We start from the raw sequence: 22,730 nt of genomic DNA on the forward strand, positions 1-22,730 counted from the left end.
TTCGGCTAAGGTTCACTTTGTCCGTAACTCCCCCCTTCTACAAACTTGGGGTGCCCGTTGGGGCCCAACCCAAGTATTGTAGGCTAGAGCTTATAAACTCAACAAAACTCTCTTCAAGTTTCAATGTGGGACAAGCCTCACAAGGAAACCCACATTCAAAACTTAAATGTTCAATTCCACGAACCCGAAAACGATGTCATGTTCCCATTCACTCATAAATGGTTTTGACGAACTGTCTTCACCGTGTGACTTGCCACGCGGCAAGGAACACTTCACCTCTTCGGACCTGCCCCAAAAGATGTTCAGGGCCCACTCAATTTTGGGCTCAAAGTCGGCCCAAAATATGCCTATATTAACCATTTTTCCAACAATCCCCCACATGAATGGAATTTGACGGAGAGAAAATGCAACAACATGATCTAATTACAAAGAGTACAGAAATTGGAAATATTCTGCAAAGGATAGGTAGCTTTTGAATTTGAACCTTCCCTTGTGAGACACTATCGGATTTACTAGCTAACCAGTGAACATGATGTCTTGAACTGTGCAGCTGTTTGTGTAAACCAAGACAATAGAACTCACACAGTATATCCCTAGACACAGTTTAGTTCTCACTATTGTGTTCATTTTGGCCCTAAACAACCTGGTCGTCATGAGTGCTCTTAGAGAATTGTAGCCCTTCACAAATCTCACAGAACCGGCCCAGTTCACACTCACATAGGTGATACTTATGAAAAGTATCTTGTCATACTCCACTAGGTTTACCTAGATATAAAAATCATTAAAATTTTACTTAACCTCAAACGCTACAGTCATCACTATTTCAACATAGAAATGGGTAGGAGTTAGACTCCCCAGTGATTTTTCTGAGTCATTCACAACTCGGTTGTCCCTTTGAACCTAGATCTTGGGATCTCCAGTCAACTAGGTTGGGTTGCCGTTGTGGTAACTCTTATTTAATAGGCTTAAGTCCCATTCCCCCCGATGAATTCTCAACTAACTCTCTTGTTAACCCTTTGGTTAGTGGATCCGCTATGTTGTCTTTAGACTTAACATATTCTATGGAAATAATTTCATTAGAGAGTAGTTGTCTCACGGTGTTATGTCGACGACGAATGTATCGTGACTTACCGTTATACATATGACTCTGTGCTCTACCTATAGCTGATTGACTATCGCAATGTATGCATACAGCAGGCACCGGTTTTGGCCAAATTGGAATATTTTTAAGAAAGTGGCGAAGCCATTCTGCCTCTTCCCATGCTTTGTCTAAAGCTATGAATTCAGATTCCATAGTAAACCTAGCAATACAAGTCTGTTTGGAAGATTTCCAAGATACAGCCGCCCCACCAAGAGTAAAGACATACCCACTGGTGGACTTCGAGTCTCTACTATCTGATATCCAATTTGCATCACAGTATCCTTCAAGTACTGTTGGATATCTAGTATAATTCAGCCCAATGTTACGAGTGAATCGGAGATATCTTAGAACCCTTATAATTGCTTTCCAGTGTTTTACTCCCGGGTTACTCGTATATCTACTTAATTTACTTACCACATAAGCTATATCTGGGTGAGTGCAGTTCATCAAGTACATTAAGCTTCCAATAATTTGGGCATACTCTAATTGAGAAATACCTTCATGTACATTCTTAGAAAGATACAAATTAATATCTACAGGTGTTCTAGCAAGATGATCATCATCTTTGCTGAATTTGTCAAGTATTTTCTCAATGTAATGAGATTGTGACAAAGCATATCCTTATGATATTTTGGTAATTTTCATACCAAGAATTACATCAGTAATGCCCATGTCTTTCATGTCAAAATGTTTATTCAACATTTTCTTGGTAGTTTTAATCATATCATTATTACTACCAATGATGAGCATATCATCTACATAAAGACATACAATGACATAACCTTTGTCTGTGTTTTTAATATAAACACATTTGTCACACTCATTAATTTTAAATCCATTTGACATCATTGCCTTGTCAAATTTCTCATGCCATTGCTTTGGCGCTTGTTTTAAACCATATAATGATTTAACCAATTTACACACTTTCTTTTCTTTTCCTGGAACAGAAAACCCTTCTGGTTGTTCCATGTAAATTTCTTCATTTAACTCACCATTTAAGAAAGCAGTTTTCACATCCATTTGATGAATTTCTAGATTGTATAGAGATGCAATGGCAATTAGCATTCTAATGGATGTTATTCTAGTAACCGGTGAGTATGTGTCAAAATAGTCTAGACCTTCTTTTTGTCTAAATCCTTTGACCACAAGTCTTGCCTTGTATTTGTCAATTGATCTATCCACTTTCATTTTTTTTTTGAAAATCCACTTGTACCTAAGAGGTTTACAACCTGGTGGCAAATCCACCAATTCCCAAGTGTGATTTTGCAAGATGGATTCAACTTCACTGTTGACAGCTTCTTTCCATAAAGGAGCTTCAGGGCTGGACATAGCCTCTTTAAAAGTTAAAGGCTCATTTTTTAACAAAAATGTTAGAAAATCTGGACCAAAAGATTTTGAGGTTCTAGCACGTTTACTACGCCTAGGTTCTTCTTCCTCATTTTGGTCGAACTCTTGCTCTTAACCATGTTCTTGATTCTGACTAGTAATAACATCATGAGATCTTTTATTGTTACTAGTTTCCTGTCCAGTCTTATTTGGAAATACATGTTCAAAGAATGATGCATTCCGAGACTCAATAATAGTATTTATATGCATTTCGGAATGTTCTGATTTATGAATCAAAAACCAATATGCACTACTATTCTTTGCATAACCAATGAAAATGCAATCAATGGTCTTAGGACCTATCTTAGTCTTTTTAGGACTAGGAATAGTCACTTTAGCCAAACACCCCCACACTTTTTAGTATTTGTAGGATGGTACTCTACCATGCCACATTTCATAAGGTGTTTGATTCACTTTCTTTCGGGGTACTTTATTTAAAATATAATTAGCAGAAAGTATTGCTTCCCCCCACAAGTTATGAGGTAATCCAGAACTTATTAACATGGCATTCATCATTTCTTTTAAAGTCCTATTTTTCCTTTCAACAATTCCATTTTGCTGAGGTGAGTAAGGAGTAGTAGTTTGATGAATTACTCCATGTTCTTTACAAAACTCACCAAAAGGTGATTCATATTCACCACCTCTATCACTTCTAAGTTTCTTGATTTTCTTACCAAGTTGATTTTCAACTTCATTCTTATATTGAATGAAAGTTTCCAAAGCTTCATCCTTTGTTCGAATTAAATAAACATAACTATATCTAGTATAGTTATCTATAAAAGTGATAAAATACTTTTTCCCACCTCTAGTTTGAATTGATTTAAAATCACAAATGTCACTATGAATTAATTCAAGTGGTTCCGTACTTCTTTCAATTGAATGAAAAGGAGTTTTAGATAATTTTGCCTCAACGCCAATTTCACATTTATGATTTGTATCAATGTCAAATTTAGGTAAACATTCCATATTAATTAATCTACGTAAAGATCCATAATTAACATGTCCTAATCTACTATGCCATAAATTTGAAGACTCAAGCAAGTAAGAAGAAGATGTAGTATTGTTAATAACTTAGGGTATAATGGTCATTACATTTAACTTGAAAAGGCCATCAGACATGTAACTTTTTCCTACATACATCCCATTCTTAGTAAGTACAAATTTATCACTCTCAAATACTAGCCTAAACCCATTCTTACTCAACAAAGATCCGGAAACAAGATTCTTGCGAATGTCCGGTACATGCAGCACATTGTTGAGAGTGAGTTCCTTTCCAGATGTCATCTTGAGTACAATCTTTCCTTGTCCTTCAACTTTGGAAGTTGAGGAGTTGCCCATAAAGAGTTGTTCACCATTGTCCACTGTAGAATAAGATGTGAACATCTTTTTGTCGGTACAAATGTGGCGAGTAGCACCAGTGTCCACCCACCATTCTTGAGGATTTCCGACAAGATTTGTCTCAGAAACAACTGCAGAAAGATTGATGTCATCTACACCATTGGAAATCTTGTCCACATCGGTCATATGGGCTTGAGCTGACTTCTTGCTTGTTCTTCTTTTACTTTTGCCTTTGCTACGACAATCTTTGGCCCGATGTCCCTCTTTGTCACAGATGTAACATTTGCTGTTAAACTTGTACTTTTGATTTTCCCCCCCCTTTAGAGCATTGTGATGAACTTTCTCCAGAAGACTTTCGTTTCTTGGTTTTTGAAGCATGTTCCACCATATTTGCCTTAAACTCCATAGGATGCCTACCAGCCGGTTTGCCAGAATTGCGGTTGTCCTCCTCAATCCTCAAACACACAATTAATTCTTCCATAGAAATTTCTTTACGCTTGTGTTTGAGGTAGTTCTTGAATTCTTTCCAGCCTTTGGTAATTTTTCAATTAAAGTTGCAACTTGGAAGGATTCACTGAGAGACATACCTTCTGCGTGAATGTCATGCAGAATGAGTTGGAAATCTTGAACTTGGGTGATCACAGTTTTTGAATCAACCATTACAAAATCCAGGAATCTGCCAACCACAAATTTCTTTGAGCCGGCATCTTCCGTTTTGTATTTTTTCTCCAAAGACTTCCAAAGTTCCTTTGCTGTCTTGATAGGACTGTAGATGTTGTATAATGTATTGTCAAGTCCGTTCAAGATGTAGTTCCGGCAAAGGAAATTGGCATGTTTCCAGGCATCAATCGCAGCAACCACTTGCCGATCGGTTTCATCCTCTTTCAGGATAGGAGCTTCTTCACAGAGGAAACGAGCCAGGTTCAGAGTTGTAAGGTAGAACAACATTTTCTGTTGCCATCTTTTAAAGTCAGTTCCTGAGAACTTCTCTGGCTTTTCACCGTGATTTACCGATACTGTTACAACAGGAGAGGGGGTTGGCGTCATTGCAGCCACCACAGTAGTACTTGTTTGGGCATTAGTTTCAGTAGCCATCTAATTTATAAAACAAAATTATAATTAGAATTTACACTACACAGAAAATTAAACCAAATTCACAGAATTAAATTCTGTAAAAAATAAAAGAAACACGAATGTAACTTTTATTTTTCAATTAATTTGGAAATAAAATAAAATTTTATTCAACCAAATTAATTCCATACAGGAAATTAAATTCTGTAAAATAAAAGAAATAAGAATATAACTTTTATTTTTTCAATTAATTTGGAAATAAAATAAAATTTTATTCAACCAAATTAATTCCACACAGAAAATTAATTTCTGTAAAATAAAAGAAATAAGAATGTAACTTTTATTTTTCAATTAATTTGGAAATAAAATAAAATTTTATTCAACCAAATTAATTCCACACAGAAAATTAATTTCTGTAGCACTTCAATAATTAAAATACTAAAACAGAATTTTAATTAATGAAAACTCAGAAAATAATTTCTAAAGCCCAAAATTATTTTCTGAAAAAATTTCACAAAAATATATTCTGAATTGTTAATGACACCAGTATCGTACTACTAGTTGTCAAAGAAAATAGACAGTATATTACTACTATCTGTCAAATAGCATATAATCACTATTTGTTTTTCCAACCAGAATATTATTTTGAAAATCCACAGAAAATAATTTTTCTTAAAAGAAGAAAGAGAAAAGGAAACAAACGAAAAATTCTGTAAACAGAATAATTCGAATCTGTCTTAAGATTGTTGGAACAATCTTCTGTGTAAATAACATAAATTGAAACTAAATCAAACAAAACAAATAAATAACATACCAAATTTATTAATCGAATCGAATTAAAAATAAAAGACCAAGTCGAGTGTGTGACACTCTGTCCTTAAGACAGATTCGCCCCGCTATGGTGCTTACGGTTTGAGTGGCGTCTATCTCCCAAGATACAATGATCTTCACAAATTGTAGTAGCACTCCAAACAATTTGTTCGGCGAACTAAACCTGTGTTCTAACTTTTTGATAATTTAATCTAAATCTAATATATGAAGAATAAATGCGGCAGAGCAAAATCTGGACAGAAAAGGCCAAGAGCAGACTGATTTTCGGATCTGGAACAATGCTAGATAGTGCTGGTATTAGAGCCGAACAAGTACAAAATTTTGAACTGAACAGGTGTGTTTTGAATTGAACAGATATGAGTTTAAATTCAAACAGATTTGAAACTGTTTCAACAGATGCAGCAGTTAAAAACCTGTTCTGAAACTGCCTAGACAGTTTGGAATTCAAATCTGTTCGAAATTAAACCTGTTCGGGTTCAACAGAAAAAACCTGTTTTGACTATTATAAAAGTTGTGGAAGGAATTTAAATTCCCGCAAATTATTTTTGAAAAAATTCAAATGAATTTTGTCCAAAAAATTAATATAAGAACTGAACTGACCCGGCTCGGATGGCGGTGGCGCGCGTGCGTGGTGGTTTGGGCTAAGGTACACTTTGTCCATAACTCCCCCCTTTTACAAACTTGGGGTGCCCCTTGGGGCCCAACCAAAGTATTGTAGGCTAGAGCTTATAAACTCAACAAAACTCTCTTCAAGTTTCAATGTGGGACAAGCCTCACAAGGAAACCCACATTCAAAACTTGAATGCTCAATTTTACGAACCCGAAAACGACGTCATGTTTCCATTTACTCATAAATGGTTTTGACGAACCATCTTCACCGTGTGACTTGCCGCACGGCAAGGAACACTTCACCTCTTCGGACCCGCCCCAAAAGATGTTCAAGGCCCACTCAATTTTGGGCTCAAAGTCGGCCCAAAATATGCCTATATTAACTATTTTTCCAATAGAGTTTAGTCCATACACGTTCAATTTCAGTCATGTCCACCCTCAATGTGGATCCTCCTTCAAACCTAGCACGTTTGTCTTAGGCCTAGGCTCTTCATGTCCAACTCACAGCACTATAGGCAAAACTGGAGATGACGAGCACCCAGTAGTTACCCATGAAAACATCAACAATGAATTTCATGGGTATGAGTATAATGCCCATCAAACCCTAAAACACATATATAATAGCAGCAACATGAGTGAATTTGAGCTTCCACGCATTTGTCAAGTAGCATCGTCATCCACATGGCGCACATATCATCCCATATCAGCACTAGCATAGCATTCATAAACATAACAACACACACCACTTAAGTTAACACTTTAATATTGATTTTAAAACAAAATATCTATTAAGATCATTTTAATTTACATAACTGTCATTATCAAATCATTTTTTAGAGGTTTTTTTTGTATGAATAAAATATTCCATTTGGAAAATGTATTATAATTACCCAAGATTCTCACAAGGGACACCATTTTCGCAGTTGATTATGTTCCTCTCCCTCACTTTCTGTGAAAGATGAAAAATTGAAATTCAGACTAACACAAAGATATCACTGTCAATTGCAAACTATAAATTAGCTTCAATGCTGCAGACTTAAATTGTTAGGAGTCTTTATGAAGGACACCTCAAGTACAATCACACAGATTGAAAAAAAACAAAAAAAGATCACTATTTGTCAAAATTTTCTTTCCAAATCTTGACACCCTCAAACTCTAGAACAAACTCGATAACCAATGATAAAAGATATTGACATAGAAATTGAGAGAACGGTTGAGTAGTTTTGAATTGCAGCCTTAAGACTGTAACATATATATGTACACATAATGGAGATGGAATTTCAAAGGGAGAAAGAGCCAGCCGCGCTGCCAACTGTTTTGTAGCTTCATTCGTTGACATCATAATTCGCTTGCTAACTTAGTTACTTCAAGTTCAAGGACACAAGTTGACAAGTCACCTATTGGTATTTTATTTTTTACTGACACATAATCAATCACAAGATCAACCATGTAAAATATTTTCCAGAACCTTCATAGAGCATTTTGAATGAAATTGTATGTTTTATAATGGATCCTATCATCTAATTTGTATGGTTAATGTGTGAGTGATTTTCTGACCACACTGCCCGACTCAGTATTCAGCTGGAGAGCACTGGCAGAATAGATGGCACCTGATTAACCTATAACAGAAAGAGAAGACTCTGGCGGTGGTTCGTCCACCCGGGGGCACTCCGACGATCAAGTCAGTATATCTCTCAAATGATAATCAATAGTGCTAATCTTACTATTCAGAATATAAATTGCGTACCTTAGACTCATAGGGTGCCTCTCTTTTATAGTTAACAAAGACTCAGTCCCAATAGAAGCCTAGTTTTAATGGACTCTAGTTTAGTACTTATTCTGGACTCTTCAATAGATAGAGATAAACTCTCTAAGAGTTTTATCTTTATCCAGGCTGAGTCCCCTCATCATTCTAGGACTTTTGTGCCTTATCCACTTATCTCGGATTCCGATATCTTCGGAGATAACCTCGGCCTTGCCGAGATAACCTCGGCGTCATGACCAGGACACATGACACCTCGGCTGACACGTCAGCGTCACCTTGGCCACGTGTTGGTACTCAGAAATATATCCCCACAGTTAAGATTGTTTTATGTAGTTGATTTTGTGATCGATTCTCTGTTAGTTTTTATTTTTTATGTTTAGAATGACTTCATAATATTGGTACATACATGGACATAGAATCAAATAACGAATGACTATTGACTTTTTAAATGATTAGATTTGATTTTACAGTAGCGCTACATCTATTAAATTTTTCTATCCAAATTGCTCAAATAAATATAAGATTTTTATTTCAACTGGATAAAAAATATCTTACATGTAAGATATTCATTCAGACAATTTGAACTATTCAAGTGGATGGAAATTCGAATGATCAAATATTATTGTTAATTTTAATCATTCAATAACAATAATTAGATAGTCCTAGTAATATTTGTATACCTGTTATTTTTTGTCAATAAAAAATCACAACTTATACTTGGTGCATCATTCTAGGTGTCTAACTATCTAACAAAGTTGAGGCACATATTCTATTCATATGAATTCTTGCTACACCATTAGTTTAGATTACCATGTATGCAATATGACGTAATATTCTAAAAGAACTCAACAATTACCGAATATGTAAGTAGAAAAATATGTAGAGTTTATAAATGGAAAAAAAATAATTAGTGACTTGCTTTTAAATCTGTCACTAAAAAAAATAATTAGTGACGTTTTCATGTGCCGATTTTCTAAATCTGTCATTAAAAAATAATAATTAGTAACATTTTTTTATAGCGAATTTTCAAACTATTGTTAAAAACTAACAATTAGTGATATTTTTTTTATTTTAAAAACTCTGCTAAAAAAATAAAAATAAAAATTTTATGATAACAATTAAAAGGACTTTTTAGTGTACCAAAAAATTAAGATGACTTATTGGTGAATCTATCTTCCTAATAGGATTTTTCATTCATTTTCGCTTTTATTTTTTAGGTGGTATACCCTCCCATTACTAATGTGTCATGATGTTATTCGATTGAATTTTATTTCATTTTATTTTATTTTGTTTTAAAGTTGTTCTATTCCTTTTTTCCGTTAGTGAAAAACATCTTCTTCTCTCTAAAGGGTGTTAACTCAAGGGAGAGTCTCAAGCCCATGCCCAATACTTCGGAAAATTGGCAGGCCAACCAATTCTCGGCCTACATGAAAGTTTTGTTTAGAAAATTAAAAAGCCCGCAAGGTTCATTAGACTGGGCCGGCCATATCATCTTTGTACTCTGTCCGCCCACAACGTCCTTGGGTCAATTTTGGGCTTAAGATGGGCCGGACGTTTTGTGATTTCCCATTAGCTACTCGTTTGGATATGATCTCTTTATGTGTTTCCTCTTATCTTGCTTTCAAGAACCTTACTAATTACTTTCCGATATACCCAAAAAAAAAACAAAAAAAATTTAAATGTAAAACGGTATGATTCAATGTGAATATTTCATTTTAAACAAAAGCCTCGTTAACATGACTTTTATTTACAAATGTATTACCGATATATCATTCTTATAATAAATTATGCATAAAATTCTTACTGATTTGGCATTTTCCTTTTTAAATTAGGGCAGCCAATTTGTAATCACATTCATGTGTTGAATTCAAGTGCAATTCTAAAGAAATTTCTACTTAACTGCTTGGAAAGACTAACAATTGTGCCCATTTGGTGAATAAAGAGTTACATATTTCTTCTTTTCTTTCACACTGAATAATTTAACAATAAGTAAAAAAAAGAGAGATGGACATGGAGGTGGAGTATCACAACTATGAACTTTTCTAAAAGCTTTCATTGACTACCCTGATATTATATGGAATTGTTGACCACTACTTATCTAAAAGTTTAAGTTGTCAGAGACAGGAACAACTATACTATTTATAACATATTTTTAGCAAGGAGTCATGAATTAAGTGACTCTTCTAACATTGTTTTGTGTATCAATCCAAAACTATGAACTCTAAAATTTTAAATCCAAAATAACCCTAAGCCTAAACATTGTTTCCAATGTCAATTTTCAATTGACCTTGTTCAACATTCTTCTTGACACATAAAAGTAGTACCAAAGGTTTACATAACTCAATATTGCCAACATCTGGTAATACTTGTCAAGACGGCTATTGTTCAAGGTGTCTCTGAACCATCTTCTTGATGCATAAATAGTGATGGCACTCACAAAATTACCCATTCCAATCACGAAATCTGTGAATACCTTCCCATAACCCGCCATCCGTTTCGAAACATGAAAATAGAAAAACATTTCAATTCCATCTTTAGCAAGTCCTTCCATTAGTCCTAAGCAACAAAACTGTGGAACTAACCACATAATGTTCGTCAATCCATTGTTTGTATCCAAAGAACTCAACCTCCTGGTCTCGACTCGCCAAGCAATGGTGCAACAATATAGGGATGAGAGCATTCCTAGTCCAATTCTCACTAGGGTTGCTTTCCTTTTGGGTGTGTTTGATTGGGGGGATTAGGGGGGTACTATTCACTATTCGGATTGCTTATCCGAAGGAGTGAGTAGTCCATCGTTTGTTTTTTTTTTTTAGTTCAACTGGACTCCTTATCCCCCATATGAGGGATTATACTATCCCGGGGGAGGGAGGGGGGGTGTGTGACAGTTTTGGGGGGACAATTTACTGTTGGGATTAGGTGGTAAAATGACCATTTTGATCCTCTACTATTTAATTATGTATTACATTTAGTAAAATTTAATAAAATTTAAATGTCTCAATTTAAAATAAAATAATTTTATTTAACTTTTTATTGATGTTTTATTTATTTAATTTTTTAAAATAATTTTTTATAGATATTTTATTGATATTTTATTTTAAAATTTTGTTTATATTTTATTTAATTTCATTATTTAAATGTTAATAGATGTTTTATTTAATTTCATTGTTTAATTATTATTATTTTTTTAAAAAAATTATTTAAAATTTTAATTAAAAAAATAACATATATTTTTATTGATATTTTATTTATTTAATTTAAAAAAATTCATTTATTTAATTGTGTAAAAAATAAAATAAAATAAATTTTTACTTAATCTAGCTAAAAATAATTAAAATATTAAAGATATGTTTAATATTGCTGTTACTTAGTAAATAATTGAAAAATGGTAAAATAGTCTTTTGTTCATTTATCCTATCCAGTCCGTCCAACCAAACGTTGGATTCACTAAAAATAGTCATTTCCAGACATCTAATCCCATGAAAAAACAAACACAGGATACATATCCAATCCAACCAAATAGTCCGGGGGATTCACAGTCCCAGGACTCAAGTCCGATGAATTTTAATCCCCCCTTATCTAGTCCGTCCAATCAAACACAACCTTTGTGTGTTTCACCTATCCTGTTTTCTTGTATTGACTCATAAAACCAGGAAATCACAAGGCTGAGAAACGATTTGATCAAAGAAAGGGCTAGGATGGTCTTGTTACACCCATTCATCTTAGTGGCTTGCTCAATGAAAAATATTTCACTAGTGGATTTCACCAAAACGTATACTAGGAAGGCCATCCATATAGGAACCATTTCTAGAATAAGTTTTGTTTCTTGAACTTGTGTAATTGTGCAGAGCCTCCCCATCTTCTCTTCTTCTACTGGATTAATTGAGGATGCTTTCAACATAGCTGCTTTATCTATCCATCTGCAAGATAAAACAGAACAAACACACAAAAGCACATAAGAATTTGTATGGTTTAGTCTACCAACTACATCTAAAGGCGAAGAACAATGAAGGAATTTCATTATATGAATTAATGTTACAGTTAGAGGGGGCTCAACCATTAGGTCAGTTTGGTAGTCGCCTAAAGTCCACAGAAATTTTTTTTAAAAGAAGGTTCTTATTGTCTAAGATCCTAACTTTTCAAAGATTTAGTTATGTAAGGCCTCATTTTGATATTTAGCCCAAGGTCTCCAAAAACCTCGAGTTACTACTGAATACAACGAGCTGACCCTCTTAATACAATGCCTTATTACAAAAGTAATATTGAGTATAACGGTGATATCACATGACAGTATCATATATCATCTAATGAAAAATCTCATATGATTGGGTTAATGAGAGACAATGAGAGTCTATCTAATCTCATTTATGATTTTGACAGTGTCACCATTAAACTCTATATTTATTCACAGAATAGATATTAACATCGATACCACGTAACAGTGTCAGCATTTAATGAAAACCTTAAGACTCCAAAATAACCCAACATATACCAGGATTCAAAAATACCAAATCGGATCAAAATAAAGTCAAATACAAATATTGTGTTGGACCTACCTGCCGCCCGGACCCATGGAGAAACGTGGCCATTTGCCCATTGATCAGGTCATACATTATCCGAATTTAAATTAAAAAACACACTAACAGAACATGCATATATACATACACATCCACAAACAAGCAGACTAATTCAATCTCTACAAGCAGACTTTTGTATGTGGAAAAAGTTTCAAAGTTGATAAGCATAGAGGGCTCAGTCCCTGCAGTGACAAACATACGTGGCCTTACTATACTAATTCAATCTCTACAATACAAACATTTCACCCGAGAAAAATCTAGTAAAAAGAATCTGGATCCATAGCATTTTGTATATATATATATATATTAGAGGTGGACATACAATACATGTGTACAAACAATTAGATGTAAGAAGCAGTTGGATCTAAGAAAATAAATTTATAGCAATTATCATAGTTAGGGGTATTTGGAGAAATAAAAAAATTGTGACAATCAACATCGGCTTCACTCTTCACTTTATATATTAGCATTTGAGCTCATGCGATGCATGTGCTATTTCCTTTTGAAATCGAGAAGAGATTTGAAGGTTGAAATCACAAGGAGTTTTCTTTAAACGTGCGTACTAACTTGCTATTACATACCTTCGGTGGTGAAGGAAAATATATAGAAAAGTTATCTCATTAATAGGTTTTTTGGTGGAAAAAAAATTATAGTGACACTATACCTATTCAAGTGTTCACATATAATAATTATATATATGATACGACAGATGAGTTGTTTGTATAATTTAATTTCTCAAGCAATTCAATTTCAAATTCAATGAGACTATGTATGAGTTGTAGAGTATGGGATGGTATAGGTAGAGGAGGTGATGGTGTGAGTTGTACTCTGATAGCATTGATAAATTTTTAATTCAAAAAATATTTTTTACATTTTAAAAAATAAAAAATATTTTTTATTCAAATAAATATGCTTTCGGTCCACTATACCAAAACATGTGAAAACTGTTTTTCGAGCCAAAAAAGATTTCTGCGAAATCAAAGTGAAAGTGTGAGTTGAACTTACAATGACGTATGAAATAGAGGAGAAAAAGACCATCTTGAAAATAACCAACATAAGTACCAGCCAAATGAGCAAAGGCTAATGTAATCACAGATGTTAGACCTTGGTTTATATTCATTGTTGCTGCTGATTTTTGGACAACCATTGCTGTATGTTCCACCACACCGTGGCCAAAAACCAGACCTAAAAATTGAAAAAAAAAATGCAAATTACATATATAATAAGTTTATGCTATATACACAAAAACTAATTACAAAATTTAATCACAGAATACACATGTCTATTTCTATTTGGTTTTGAAACTCAAATTCTGTTTGTGAGATTTTTGTTTTTCATTTTTTTGGGTCCTTTAGTGAACTTTTTAAAATATATATGTATATATTTTAATCATTTGTTTTTACTTTTGAGATTTCACTACAAGAAAAAACACATTTGGCCAAAAACACTTTTTGGTCACCAAAAGTCAATTTTTAGTCGCCAAAAGTCGGTTTTTAAGTTTCCCCGACTAAATTTTTTAGTCGCCTGTTTAGTCGCTAGAAAACGGTTGGGAAAGGTATTGGCGACTAAAAAACTTTTAGTTTAGTCGCCAAAAAGCAAGTCTTTATTGACCAAAACTTTGGTCGCCATTAGTCAATTATATTTTTTAAATTATACATTTACCGACTAATATTTTAGTCGCCAATACTCAAGGAATCGGCGACCAAACAGATTTAGTCGCCAAAAGCTCATTCCTTTTAGTCGCCAAAAAGCAAGTCTTTATCGACCAAAACTTTGGTCGCCAATAGTTAATTATATTTTTTAAATTATACATTTACCGACTAATGTTTTAGTCACCAATACTCAGGGAATCGGCGACCAAATAGATTTAGTCGCCAAAAGCGCATTCCGAGAAAAAAAAAATTACACTCTGCTCTTGTGAAGATTCAAACCATCAACCTCCCACACCACAAACCTTATACAACACACTCTGTCCACTACGCCTCCATAACATCATATAATTATTTATGCAACATATATTATTTATATAGTACTTAGACCCGTATTAATATCAAAGTATATATATAAACATAATTATTTTTTATTGAACATAATTTATGTAAAAATAAATTATTTAGTAAAAAAAAAAAGGACACCACTTTTGGCGACTAAACGTAATTTTAATCGCCAATTCTATACTTTTGGTTACTAATTATTTTTTAGTCATTAAAAAAAAATTTCCCGCGCTAAAATTACCACTTTTGGTGACTAAAATTCTTTTTAGTCGCCAAAAAGCCTCACTTTCGGCTACTAAACATGTTTTTAGTCACTGAATGCTTCACTTTTGGCTACTAATTTTCTTTTAGTCGCCAAAGGGCCTTACTTTTGGCTACTAAAATTTTTTTAGTTAGTAAAAGCCTCACTTTTGACGACCAAACAGATTTTTAGTCGCCGAATGCATCACTTTTGGCTACTAAATTTCTTTTAGTCGCCAAAAGGCCTTGCTTTTGGCTACTAAAATTTTTTTTGTCGCTAAAAGCCATATATCTGCGACCAAACAGATTTTTAGTCACCAAAACCTATACTTTTGGCTACTAAATTTTTTTAGTCGCCAAAAATCTTTACTTTTGGCTACGAATGCATTTTTAGTATCCAAATGCTATATTTTCAACGACGAAATGTGATTTTTTAGTCGCCAATAGTACTTTTTCTTGTAGTGTTTACATAATCTAGATACATAAAAAGTAACATATTTGTGTAAAAAAAATTTAAAAAAAGGGGTACATTTTCGTAGTTTTTGGCATTTAGTAAAAAAAAAAAAATGATTGCTTCACAAATATATATATATATATATATATATTAAGTGTATCTAGATTATATATATGCATCCAAAAAAATAAAATTTTCTTATCAAAATATGAGCAAATTTCATTAAAAACAATAGAAAATAAGAAAAACAAAAATCTCAAAAACATTCTTAAAAAAGTGGAGTGATTTTAGAGAATTTTTTGGAGGCATCAACTTTTAAAAATCTCTCATCTATTCATCCATATTTTTTGAAAATTTAGAGTGATTTTATTTTGCAGAATCTTTTTTTACTTTTTTATAACCCATTGTAAGTCCAAATCTTCTATAGTAATTTTAGAGTTATTCTAGAGTAACTTTTTTATGCTTACTATTATATTTTTAATTTTTTTTCTTCAGAATAATTCCATTTAGATCACTATTGTATCTCCTTACCCTCGTTTTATTATTACAATCAATCAAATTTATACACTTTCTCTTTACACTTTTTAATTTACCAATTTTACCCATCTTCAATCCTACCTCTCATTTCACCCATTTTCATTTCCTCTCACCCTCCTCCACCCTCTCTTCTTCTTCTTCAAACCCTAATCTCACCATCGGCCGCCACTTCCTGCAACTCCGGCCAGTTTTTTCCCACAACGACAACCTCTCTTTGCTCTCCCCTTACCTGTGACCCACCTAGCAGTCCCCCCACGACTGCCGATCCACTGCCATTACAGACCCCTACGACTGTCGATCCATCACTATCGCCCATCCCCTACCTCTGCAAGCGACTGCCATCCGCGACCCTAGCACTGCTGGAAAATTCACTTTTAGCGGCGTTTAAAAAACGCCGCTAAAAGTACTAAAAACGTCGCCAATTCTTTTTATGACGTTTAATACCAAACGCCGATGACGCGGCCGTCGCTATAACTTTATGACGTTTGAAAAACGTCGTTATATTAGTATAGGCGGCGTTTTTAAAACGCCACCAAATGTCTTACCTAGCTGTACTATGACGTCACTATGACATTTAGCGACGTTTTTGAAAACGCCGTCATAGACATTTATACATTTTTAAAATCTAGCCATTGGGGTGGGATATAGTGACGTTTTTTAAACGCCGCCATAGTCTTTTTTTTAATTTTTTAATTTTGTTAATTTTACATGGTTGAACAAAAAAAAATACCTGTGAAACTAATAATTGATGTTTATTAAAATAATAAATAAACTAAGCTTGAAAACAAAATTAAAAATAAAAAACAATACATTGCATACCTAAGAATAGCAACAATTTAGACTTTAAATACATCAATTAAAATCAAAATGGTCAAGAAGTGTAATTTGCCCAAAAAAATTAAAAAGGAATAAAAAGCACACTAATATGGCTTATAATATTAAAAACATCGGAAATTAGATAATCATTTAGCTCTTCACTTGCATCATTCAGCAAAACATCAGCTATATCTTTTGCAACTTCTGATCTGCCTCTGTTCTTCCTTTTCGCTTTGATGATTTTATGTACTAATTCAACCATTTTCTTCTTTGCCTGAAACAACCCATCTTCAAATTTATTATTAAAAATGTTAATTTCCACAAAAATATTTTCCATCAAAACAAATGGGGCAAAGTTTACTCGAGACAGAACAAATGGGAAACTCTAAATGTATATGGCATACAATTATTATTATTTTTTTAATATTTAGGACATACTAAAGTGAACTGGGATTAAAATTTACACCTACCACTCTCTTGGCAGAGGCAAAGTTAATAGGTGATTGTGTTTGACATGTGGTGAATGCCTCACTAAGTTTCTATGAAAAGTAGCATGGTTCATCCTTTTAGTATCAACAACAATTTGTCGCAATGAATCATTCTTTATGGATGCAGAAACAAATAGAGATGTTGGTTGTTTGGTTGCTTTCAAATACTACTGAAGTCTGAAATCAATGTTATCTCAATAGCAGATCCTAGTTCATTTAGCCATCATCTGCTTGATCTCAATTATTATTTATCCAATTTATTAATTCAAGAGAAAATTGCAAACCTGTTGCATAATTTGTGGAAACTCAGAGCAGAGAGTTTTTCTTCCATGATCATCAAATATCTTCTCCAAAGTAATGTCTTGAAGGGCGACCAAGGTTGTCTCAAGCATGTCAAGACCAGCCTGGTTAGCAAAGGTGAAAACTGGCAATGCCTGCATGTACAGTTAATTGTAAAGATAATGAGCTTGTAGAAGCAGCGTAATTAAAAGCTATCTAATTTTTGTATTTTAGGGGTCTAAACTAACTGGGATTTTTAACTGTGACATATCACCCTCTATTCTGTATTAACTGAGTTTTTTTTTTACAATCAATACAAGGGGAATAGGGGAAGCAAAGCTGCACTCGTGGCAGTAAGACTTAAACCCAAACATTACACCTACTAAGGGAGTGCCTCATTCATTAGGCCAACCCCTTCGTCCTTAGCTTAACTGGTTATTTAAACTCTGGCAAAATACAAATCTTTCAGCTTTTTGGAAGTCCAATTACCTTTTAAATTTGAAGCTGTGAATAATAAACAATTAAAAATAATAGCATAGGAAGACAATTCAAGACCCATGTCACAGAGAGAGAGAGAGACAGAGCTGAAAATTTTAAGGCACATACCTTTAAAGAGCAGCACATAATAGCATCTGTGTGATGCCAAAGGGTTTTGAGGGTGGTTTCACTTCCTTCACTGCCAGACTTGAGAAGCTCTACTCCCAAATAACACCTGTCAAGAAAGAAAGAACACACCATGGACCAGTGAGAGCAAAAAAATTTATTTTAAGCCCCCAAAAAGACCAATTGCTACACTTCGGGACAACGGAATTCAAAAACTAGATTTTTAAAACTCCTCTTGATTTGACCTATTAAATAGAGTATGCAAAGTTCAGAAATTTTGTGTTCATTAGCATCCATCTACGAACACACTATTACAATCTAATCCAATAATGCCACAAGGAAGATATAAAACTTCAAACATCAAAGTCATGCTCCACTGTACCTTCAAATGCAAATTCAAATGCTATTGTCATCACAGATCTTGTACTGCCACCATTAGAAGTATAATCATTAGATGCTTTATTTCCAGCCGGTTCAATCTCGAGAGCAGAAGCAAGGTCAAGGGTACAATTTGGACTGGAAGCTTCCTACAAAATGTCCCAGTTCATCAAATAAATGGAAGTCCAAAGAAGAGTTTAAAGTAGAGAAAAAAGAGAAAGAATGATAGCCGAATACAGCAACTATAACGTAATTCTAGATGCTGACCTTGCCAGAATCGAGAGGAATGATGCGAAAACCAGAAGGCAAAAGAGGTGCATCATCAGCAAAAGAGGCATCAATAGGAGCAAATATAAGTTCAGCACAGGTGCCAACAGCATTCTCATCCATTCCGCTCCATAGCTGTTAGGAAAGTATAAACAACGACATTAAGCAAGAAGGTTGGGGCCATAAAAAGTAATGGATAAAAAAAAGAACGAGGACTTTGTAAAAATGAACTAGTAGTAACATTTAAAAATATCCCCATTACAAAAAAAAATTCTGTGAAGATATGAACCAAAACTTTAGGCTTGTTGGGGGGAACATGCCCACAGACCGTGATAATTCATGCATTAAATATATGACAAAAGATATGAAGAACCAAAACTTTAGGCTTGTTAGGGCAACATGCCTACAGACCGTGATAATTCAAGCATTAAATATATGACAAAGATATGAAGAACCAAAACTTACTTGCAAGAGAAACATGTCTCTAGGCATTATTGCATCTTCAGGACAATGTCCAACACCTTCCAGCTTAATGACCTCCAATAACTAATATCCATGAAATGAAATGTACAATCTATGTCAAAATTCCAAGTAAATATTCAAAATTTTGGAATAGATAATGAAGAAATCAAGATGAAATTACTTGCCTCTTCATGCTCAATAGTATGAGCCAGTGGCAGAATAACTTGACCTGAAAAGCTTCCAACTCTAGACCCTAGTAAGCTACAGGGACCAACTTTAACAGCTGCAGCTGAGTAAGCATCGATACTATTGTCTGCCCATTCTGACCTGTGCTCCCGCAGGAATCTAAGTAGTATTGCAGGGGGCACATTCTGAAATATAGGAAAAGTGTACAGCAAGATCAGATAAAGAAATGTTAAGCTCGAAATGAGAACATGAATACAGAGAACTAGTAGAAAAGGATTGGGCAAGACTTGCGTTAATAGACCTATATACAACAATTATCTTAATTTACTTCACTTGCTAATATGTGAAGTTTCATAACAATTGCTCTCCAGAACAAAGTGGAAAGCATTTGTTATCTTGGGATGCTTAATTTAACAATCTATTAATGGGCAAATTAATTACAGAACGAGCACTCTACATTTTTTTTAGAACAGCACATTTAGAACATCCACAGCTCGGCAATCGCAATACCACGAAGGCCGATCCTTAAGGATTTCTGCAACCTGGAAGTAGCGAAGCATAACCCATAAATGCTTCACATAAACTCCACAACTACTACAAAAAAGAAGAAAGAAAGGGGAGACTATCGTACCCTTGTAGGCTCTAAACCCACCAGGCCGCAAGCACGTGCTGCCACACCAGTGCAACCATGAGAAATAGCAACAATTCCAATGGAATCCAGACCAGGCTAAGCATAAAAGAAAGCAGTTAGTTCAGAAAGAGACCGATCATCAACTCGGTTTTTAACATAACAAATGAAACAAATACTATAATTAATCGGATCATGTCCCGTATGTATCATAACATTCAGTAAACTTTTATAATTCATTAGTTTAATAGCCGCATAAATTATGTCACCATAAGCACAGCACAACACAGTTTGATAAGAAGCAATACATCGACACTGACACTACATAGCCACTCATACGTAATAGCATAGCTTGCTACAAAAAGCTTAACAAGCCATCTGTCATCGCATGAACAAAAGAAAAAACTAGCAAAATAAATTTCAAGCCCACTAAAAGAAAAGATCACACATTTCTGAAGTGTACCAGCAGGTTCTACAGACATCTACTACAATTAAATAGACAACACCTTTTGAACACTAGTTACCTCACTTAAGGTCTTAACAGATATATTTATTTACATACATCAAAGATCAAAGATTGGCTTTTGAACACTAGTTACCTCAATTAAATAGACAACACCTTTTGAACACTAGTTACCTCACTTAAGGTCTTAACATATATATTTATTTACATGACAATGCAGGGATGATCGGCTTGAAACATCAAAGATCCCTTAATCCTTTGTTTCACAAATGACTTGTAATGAGCTTCTGTAACGCCCTCAAAATAATAACATTAAACCCATCAGATAAGACAAGCATTTACATATAAACTAACCACATTCCTTTATTTCAGTGAGTTTCATTACATAAGTATTACATGTTAACATCAAAACAAAATGCCCTACGGGCTTACAGCTTTCCAAGTTAACACTTGGTTTCAACAAAAGAGTACTAACTCGTTTACACATTAAGCCCTTGGCTTGAAGTTACATGTAATACATCAAAAGTAAAACAACTACACTATGTCCGCCTCTAGCCTTCCAAGCTATGTCCTTGGAGGTGGCATGCTTCCTGCACCTGAAAATGATATTCCCATATAGGGTGAGCCACAGCCCAGTAGAAATACACTAAACCAACCATGGATAATGACTAAAACATTAGCAATTGATAGTTGGTCAACACTGATACAATCACATAAATTACATATTTATGTCAACGACTTACAAGTCCCAATTACTTTTCATTTTCCCTTTTTCAACTGATAAGCTTGCTAGCTCTATCATCATTTCCACAGATATGTATAAAAACTATATCTCACATTCAGATAAGCATAAAAGCTATATCCACATTCTCAACAGATATGTATATCAACAATATCCACAGATAAGCATACAAGCTGTATCCACATTCTACAACAGATATGTATATCAACAATATCCACAGATAAGCATACAAGCTGTATCCACATTCTACAACAGATATGTATATCAACAATATCCACAAATAAGCATACAAGCTGTATCCACACTTCACAAAGATAAGCATATGAGCTCTATCTTCACTTCTCTAGACAAGCATATGAGCTCTGTCTACGGAGTTCATCCCCTATCTCCTCCCAATACCTATCCGGTTTAGAGGTACATCCCCTATCTTCCCCTAAACCGCGGAGTACATCCCCTATCTCCTCCTCTACACATAACGTATATAAACACAGTGGTTCTATATACAATCACACAATACACACAATTAATGTATTCTATCAACCGTCAAGTTCCATGACACATTCCATTGATTAGTTTCCGTTTACCTAATCATCATGCATTGTCTACAACAATCTCGACTATCCTCCACCGATAGCCCAAAGCAGTCATTTCTAAAACAGAAAATAAATGCACAAATGGATATTCAATCAACATTTCGTTTCCTCATTTCTCACCAATTAATTATCCCAATTAATTAAACAATGTAATTAGGCCATTTTCCATAATTACCATTTCAACCCTTAGGTCCCATTTTCATCAATGATTCAACAATCATCCCATTTTTCTATGCCAAACATGCATCTAGGTTTATTATGAATAAAACCCCAACTTTTGTAAAATTACACAAAAGCCCCAAACTTTCACAAATTTACCAAACCAAGCCCAACATCTCAAAATACCAAAATTTAAAGACAAAACCCATAGAGAGGAGTAGGTTATCCCTACCTCAAATTCGGAGTCCCAAAGGAGAAGACGACAAAACCCAACGTGCTCCAAAACCCGTGATTTTCAGATTAAAATGTAGCCCTCGACGATCAACAGCTTTTTTGTAAAGGCCAAAGGTGAGTAAATCACTCATACTAGATCAAAACCTAGAGAGAAGGTAGAGTCTAGAGTGAGAGGCTCAACAATGGTGATTTTGGAAAAGTAAGAGAGAGAAGAGAAAGTGAAAAAGTGATTTGAAAAGTCACAATTTCGGGACTTTAACCCAGGTCTCCGCTCGAGCGTAAAACACCCCGCTCGAGCGGCCACTCACAGACTTCCGCTCGAGCGGCCAACCTCCCGCTCGAGCGCAGAATGCACTCGCCCAGCACTTTTGCAGAACCAGGCCTCCGCTCGAGCTCCCAACCCTACGCTCGAGCTCACAACACTGCACAACAAGATACTGGATGGATGTATTCCCCGCTCGAGCGCCAACACCTCCGCTCGAGCGGACAGGC

General features: G+C 34.5%; 1 protein-coding gene across 1 annotated transcript; it reads right to left on the bottom strand.

Annotated features, from left to right (window-relative positions):
- Positions 1-16,730: 16,730 nt before the first annotated feature.
- On the bottom strand, positions 16,731-20,073 carry LOC114292256 (homeobox-leucine zipper protein ATHB-15-like). The gene is made up of 8 exons (XM_082893368.1): positions 19,877-20,073; positions 19,419-19,604; positions 19,237-19,317; positions 18,772-18,906; positions 18,509-18,653; positions 18,130-18,235; positions 17,529-17,678; positions 16,731-17,030 (listed from the first exon to the last, which is right to left on the bottom strand). Exons 1-6 carry the CDS (start codon positions 19,895-19,897, stop codon positions 18,219-18,221), a joined length of 585 nt encoding a protein of 194 aa, XP_082749494.1. The 5' UTR covers positions 19,898-20,073; the 3' UTR covers positions 16,731-17,030; positions 17,529-17,678; positions 18,130-18,218.
- Between the last annotated feature and the right edge of the window lie 2,657 nt (positions 20,074-22,730).

This window comes from Camellia sinensis, chromosome 10 (assembly GCF_055761805.1).
Source record: "Camellia sinensis isolate YWXY chromosome 10, ASM5576180v1, whole genome shotgun sequence".
Taxonomy (NCBI): Eukaryota; Viridiplantae; Streptophyta; class Magnoliopsida; order Ericales; family Theaceae; genus Camellia; species Camellia sinensis.